The 6213-nt window shown below is 43.8% G+C and overlaps 2 protein-coding genes and 1 pseudogene across 2 annotated transcripts; 2 read left to right on the forward strand and 1 right to left on the reverse strand.

Annotated features, from left to right (window-relative positions):
* Positions 1–2742: 2742 nt before the first annotated feature.
* Positions 2743–3711, forward strand: LOC136536959 (uncharacterized). The gene has a single exon (XM_066529084.1). The coding sequence runs from the start codon at positions 2743–2745 to the stop codon at positions 3709–3711; it is 969 nt and encodes a 322-aa protein (XP_066385181.1).
* A 147-nt stretch (positions 3712–3858) lies between these two features.
* LOC136536960 (uncharacterized) lies at positions 3859–5256 on the forward strand. The gene is made up of 3 exons (XM_066529085.1): positions 3859–4000; positions 4238–4966; positions 5075–5256. The coding sequence occupies exons 1-3, from the start codon at positions 3859–3861 to the stop codon at positions 5254–5256; spliced, it is 1053 nt and encodes a 350-aa protein (XP_066385182.1).
* A 67-nt stretch (positions 5257–5323) lies between these two features.
* Positions 5324–5894, reverse strand: LOC136536961 (3-oxo-Delta(4,5)-steroid 5-beta-reductase-like; annotated as a pseudogene).
* Positions 5895–6213: the final 319 nt, after the last annotated feature.

Genomic DNA, 6213 nt, shown 5'->3' on the forward strand with positions numbered 1-6213 from the left:
CCGCCGCCGCGCGCACGCCACGCGCTCGGCCGCCGCGCAGGCCGCCGCGCGCTCGCCCGCCGCCGCCGCGCAGGCCGCCGCCGCCGCTCCCCCGTCGCCCCCGTTTCCTCCTCTCCTGTCAGTCTTGACCTGAAGGTTCGGTGCCGTTATCATTTCATTCAGTGGTAGACCATGATGTTTACGGTTAATCCACCACAATGTCAGTCTTTCGGAAATACTTACAGGATATAACGGTTGTGCATCAGTATGTATATCTATACAAGTACGTGTCTATGTTTGTATCATGTTTTGAAATTATAAAAAAAACTGCACCTTAATTAGTTGTAACAGTACAACTCTATATATATGCATGATTAATCTAGCTAACCGTTACAAGTAGGCGTTTGATTATTGGCATGATAATTAACGAAATGAAAGTACGCTGATGAACACATTGCACATGTGGCCAGTCTTGCATGCCAGGCAGCCCCGGAACCGTGCATGTGATGTGAGCCCTCTGCTCCGAGCTAGCTAGCAGGTCGCCCCCTTGCAATGATTCCACCGTTAGGGCTACTGACAGTTAGTCGTCGTGGACCCACCACTGACTAATCAGCATACATGCACAAAGCTACCAGTTTTCCTGATCTATCTGAGCTGGTGGTTAACTAACCATAGAATCGATGCTATACGAGCGAGATCCATCCATCCCATCATCGTCAAATATATATAATGCATTTGCATGCATGCCCACGCACGCACGTACGTGGTGTATGCTTGCCTTTTAGTCGTTGCATCATCATCTCCACAGCATGGCTTTGTCGGGCACCATCATTAAGCTACTAAGTACATACTGATTATTAATCAGCATCGATCTAGTAGAGCGTGCATGATTAGTTCACCATTATATGTTGCTTACGAGTTACGATGCACACTATTGCTGATGATGATGATGCTATTGCTTTTTTCGTTTAGTTTGGGACGGAGCACTACTCCTTGTCTGCCTCATCATCATCTAAGGTTGTTTAAGTTTTGAGTTATCATGATCAGTACAGTACGTACTCTACAACAACTGTGCACACAATTAACGACTAACAGAAGAATAAGAATATGGAATCTCGTACGATTATATTCGATTAATGGCAAGATTATTGAAGTTTATTATTAAAGGGCTAATAATGGACCACCACTTCATTGTCATGATATTGTCTATATATATAGAGTGATAAATGATAAGCTCCATTTGGTTCTGATGCTGATATATATAAGCTACGACCCTCAAATTAAAAGTAAAGATGATGGTCGAATATAATCGTACATACTGTATTGCTTGTGCATGGATTAGTCTTTGTTGCTAGTGAACTGATGATTATTTCTGCATAACTGATCCGTAAAGGGACGTTTGAAATGATTCTACTACAAAGCTTAGCAAAATCTGAATAACAACATTTATGCTCGCTATTAAGTATGAATGGAATTAACTCCTATAGGAAGAGAAAAGTGTAATGTGCTTACTTACAGCCCGGAAAATTTAGGATTTACTGGTTCAGTACTTTTCTGCAGTTGCACTTGTTTTATTCACTGTCTAAGCGGGTCATGTTTTGAAGCAATTACTTGGGCATGCAATGCAGGTGGTTCTGGATAACGGCCTCGTCTGGACGACCTTGCCGTCACCTTCACTTCCCCGTCCCTCGGTCGAGTAGAAGGTAAAACCATGGGTTGTCGGCCATCGTGCCGTTTTTTGATGTGGATGGCCTTCGTGCCTCCCATTGTTGATGTGTCGGCCTTTGTGCCGTGAATGTGGGTGTTGGCCATCGAGCCGATTTTTTTTGCAGGTTTTGGAAACCTCCCCGTACAGGGGAGGTTCTGCCGAAATTTTTAACTTATACCCTTTTTTTTTGCAGAGCAAAGGACGTCAAAGGAGCTTCAGAGTAGTCGATCGTCCTCGTCGGCGCTGCGACTCTCCACTGCCCCGACTCGCCACTGCCCCGCTACCCTGTCTCCACCGCCACCTTAGGTATAAACAACCTCTACTCCTGTATCTTTGTCGTAGACTGCGTAAACCAGTTAGGCGTCTCCCGTCCAAAAGAGATACGGTTGGAGGCATGCAGATCACTGTGCCTTAACCATAGCCCTCGGCAAAGAAATTCCCAGGAAAAATTAAAAAGTAGGTCTTTGCCGAGGGTTTTGAACAAAGCCCTCGGTAAAGAAATTCCGAGACAAAAATAAAAACGTAGGTCTTTGCCGAGGGCCTTCGATATAGCTCTCGGCAAAGAAATTCCGAGAAAAAAAAAGAAAATAGGTCTTTGCCGAGGGCCCTGCGGTATAGCTCTCGGCAAATAAATTCCAAAAAAAGCTCTTTGCCGAGGGCCTGTATGTCAGCCCTCGGCAAAGACGCCGTGGAAAATAACCGCGAACCTAACGACTACTTTACTTTGCCGAGGGCCGCCGTTAGCCCTCGGCAAATACTTTGCCGAGTGCCCGATAAAAGGCCTTCGGCAAAGACTCCTTCGCCGACGTTTTTTTTCCCGAGGGTTCTTCACCGAGGGCTGCCCTCGGCAAATCCTTCGCCGACGGCTGAAGAGCCTTTGCCGAGGGCTTCAGGCCCTCGGCAAAGACCCTGCGTCCAGTAGTGCGATCTTTATTCTCGACTAATTTAGGTTTCGGATTTAGGAACCCCATATGATGCAGCGATCATGTTAAATTTAGTATGGCATAATTTTATTTAATAATTTCTTACTACTTTTCTAAACTCACAGTGAACTCATGCTGCCCAAAAAGCATGCATCTGGAAGTGAGAAAAGAAAAAAGAAGAGAAGGATAGAGGAATTCAAAGAATCACGAAGAGGAGCTCTTGACAAATTTTTTAAGAGCAATACAAGCACTACAACAAATCCAGATGAGCGGGCAATAGTTCCTGTGGAGGAACAAACTACACATCCAGAAGAAGAAGATGAAGGCCCTATACAAGATAATGTTGGCATCGACATGGATGATAATAACGTGAGTGATCATAAGCCCATATTTAATTCTCCTACGATGGAATCTACTCGTGTCGATGAAGAACTAGTTTTTACTATTGATATGTATGATCCAGTAAATTGGGGTAATCTTGATAACAAATCAAGGGACATATTAGTGGAGAAGGGGCCTATAAGAGAAGAAAATATTGTGTTTCCTATGGATGCGAGATCAAGACATTTTGCATACACTCATTATTCTAGAAGAATGAGCAATGGAGAGGTACGTGACAGAAAATGGTTGGTCTATTCAAAAAGTGTTGAAAAAGTGTTTTGCTTCTGTTGTAAGTTGTTTGGTTCTAGCAACCTCAAGAGTTCATTGGGGCATGATGGGTTTAGTGATTGGAGCCATGTTAGTGAGAGACTAAAAGAGCATGAAGTTAGCGTGGATCATATGACCAATATGAACTCTTGGAATGAATTGAGAGTTAGATTAAGCAAACATGAAACAATTGATAAAGAGTTGCAACATCAAATCACAAAGGAGAAAGAACGCATAAGGCTAGTTCTACTAAGAATTGTTGCCATTGTGAAGTTTCTTGGTAAACGCAGTTTAGCTTTTAGAGGATCTAGTGAGCAACTTTACAATGATGTGAATGGTAATTTCTTAGCTTGTTGTGATATGGTTGCTGAATTTGACTTGGTAATGCAAGACCACCTTAGATGCATTCAAAACAAAGAGCTGCAATATCATTATCTTAGTCATAAAATTTAGAATGAGTTGATTTCACTTATGGCTTCTAGAATTACAAACTCCATCATAAAGATTGTTAAAGAGACCAAATATTTCTCAGTTATCCTTGATTGTACCCCAGATGTGAGTCACCAAGAACAAATGAGTTTACTGGTTCGATGTGTTGATATGTCTGATGGAAAAATAAAAATTGGGGAGTACTTTCTTGGTTTCTTGAAGGTGGATGACACATCTGGCTTGGGGCTTTTCAATGTATTGGTTGACTCCATCAAATCATTTGGTCTTAATGTTGATGATATTAGAGGTCAAGGTTATGACAATGGCTCTAATATGAAAGACAAACATAAGGGGGTACAAAGCCGTTTTCTTGAAATAAATCCAAGAGCTTTTTATATGCCATGTGCATGCCATAGTCTTAATCTCACTCTTTGTGATATGGCTAAATCATGCAGTAAAGCTATTTAATTTTTTGGAATTGTGCAGAGGATATATGTATTATTTTCTGGTTCTACCAAAAGATGAAATGTTTTGCTTGAACATGTTCTAGATTTGACCGTAAAATCATTGAGCAATACTCGTTGGGAGAGTCGCATCAAAAGTGTTCGAGCAATTAGATATCAAGCTCCTCAACTAAGGTCAGCTTTGTTGTGGCTAAGTGAGGATGGAGATACTGAACAAAAGGATAGAAGTGATGCAAAAAATTTATATGACGTGCTTGGTAGCTTTGAGTTCATACTTGGTATGGTTATTTGGCATGACATTTTATACTCTGTAAATATTGTCAGTAAGAAGTTGCAGTCACCATCCATGTGCATTGATTCTACCTTGCAGCATATAGAAGGTATGGTGAATTACTTTCAGAACTATAGAAATACTGGGTTTGCTGATAGTGTGGTTACTACCACAGAAATTGCACTTGAAATAGGAGTAGAGCCATCCTTTCCAGTAAAGCGTCGTTCTATTAGGAAGAAACAGTTTGATGAAACTGAATGCAATGAAGCTATTTTGGAAGCTGAGAATGATTTTGAAGCTTTTTATTTTTTGGTTATGGTTGATATGGCAATTAGTTCATTGAAAAGCAGATTTAAAAAACTCCAGTCATTCAATGAAAAAATTGGATTTCTAATGAATTCAACATCCTTGAAGGCATTGGATGGTGTTGCTCTAAAAGACCATTGCATTAAATTTGCAAAAAAAATCTCTTCTGGTGGTTCGTCGGATGTTGATGTAAATAATATGATTTCTAAGTTAGCTGTTATGCAGTCTACTCTGCCAGGTAAGTCAATGTCTGCTATGGAGATTTTTGAGTTTGTCACAAAAGCAGATTGTTATCCTAATGTTTCCATTGCTTATCGGATCCTATTCACTATGCCTGTGACTGTAGCCTCAGCTAAAAGAACCTTTTCAAAGCTGAAACTATTGAAGAATTATTTGAGATCCGTAATGTCCCAAGAAAGATTAAATGGTTTGGCAACTTTATGCATCAAGAAGAAATTGTTAGATGAAATTGATATTGAGGCCATCATCAATGACTTCGCAGCAGCAAATGTTCGAAGAAATTTTTAAGTTAAGATAAGATGTATGACTTGTTTCATAAGAATTTTTTTATGCATTACACTTGTTAGAATTGTCATTATATTATTAGAATTGTATTAAAGTGCCCATCGCTTGTAGCTTCGCTCCAGGTCTGTAATTTGACAGGGCCGGGCCTGGCCAGCATCGGCCACAACTGCTTCCACTTGAAGACGTCCCCTTGCCATAGTTGAATGCCTCGTTAGGGCGCGCCATCATGGCCGCCCAGATCGCTTGCACAGCGATGACCCACTCGTCGCAGGCATCGCTGATCCCCTCCCAGGCGACGAGGGACCCGGGCCAGCGCAGGACGGCACCCTCCTTGCCGCAGATGGCGGCGTAGACGCAGAGGCTGGAGACCAAGTTCCTGGAGCTCCGCGGCGAGAATCCCAAGATGGTGGCAGGGCGGTGCACGGACCAAGTGACGGCGCCCACGCGGGTGGCGATGCCATCGATGAGGGTGTCCTCGAGGTCCGAGTAGTCCGAGCGCGGGAGGTCCTCGGAGTAGGGGCTGAGCCACCCGTCCTCGGCGGCTGGAATGGGTCGGCAGACTGGTTGCGGCCGCTCTGGAGCGCGACGTGTTTGAGATCTAGGGCATTGGGGACGACGGCGGAGAGGACGCCGGAGAGCATGGCGTGGTTAACGGTGCGGGCCTCGGCGTTGCTCCAGCCGTGGCACGGGGCCCACATGGAACGGGTCGGTGATGTCAGTGAGGGGCGCCAGGGCCCTCACTGACATATAGTATCCGAATGGGGGTGGTGGGGTGGGAGCGGCATCGGCAGAGCGAGGGGAGCAATTGGGGAGGTGGGTTATGGGTTTTGTGCATGCGGGGACTCGGGGTGGTCAGGGAAGCGTGAGCATGGCCGTAGCCGAGGCTTTTCAGCTTTTTGGCATCAAAGAATTCTATTTCTTCTATCCACTCTAGGATAGTGAAACCATGGTATTTTTAGT

The sequence above is a fragment of the Miscanthus floridulus genome, chromosome 2 (assembly GCF_019320115.1).
Source record: "Miscanthus floridulus cultivar M001 chromosome 2, ASM1932011v1, whole genome shotgun sequence".
NCBI classification, from domain to species: domain Eukaryota; kingdom Viridiplantae; phylum Streptophyta; class Magnoliopsida; order Poales; family Poaceae; genus Miscanthus; species Miscanthus floridulus.

Coding starts and splice junctions, on each gene's coding strand:
- LOC136536960 (XM_066529085.1), top strand. CDS start 3,859: ATGTCTGATGGAAAAATAAAAATTGGGGAGTACTTTCTTGGTTTCTTG. Junction 4,001..4,237: donor TGATGATATTAGAGGTCAAG/GTTATGACAATG, acceptor AACATGTTCTAG/ATTTGACCGTAAAATCATTG. Junction 4,967..5,074: donor TATGCAGTCTACTCTGCCAG/GTAAGTCAATGT, acceptor CTGTGACTGTAG/CCTCAGCTAAAAGAACCTTT.
- LOC136536959 (XM_066529084.1), top strand. CDS start 2,743: ATGCTGCCCAAAAAGCATGCATCTGGAAGTGAGAAAAGAAAAAAGAAG.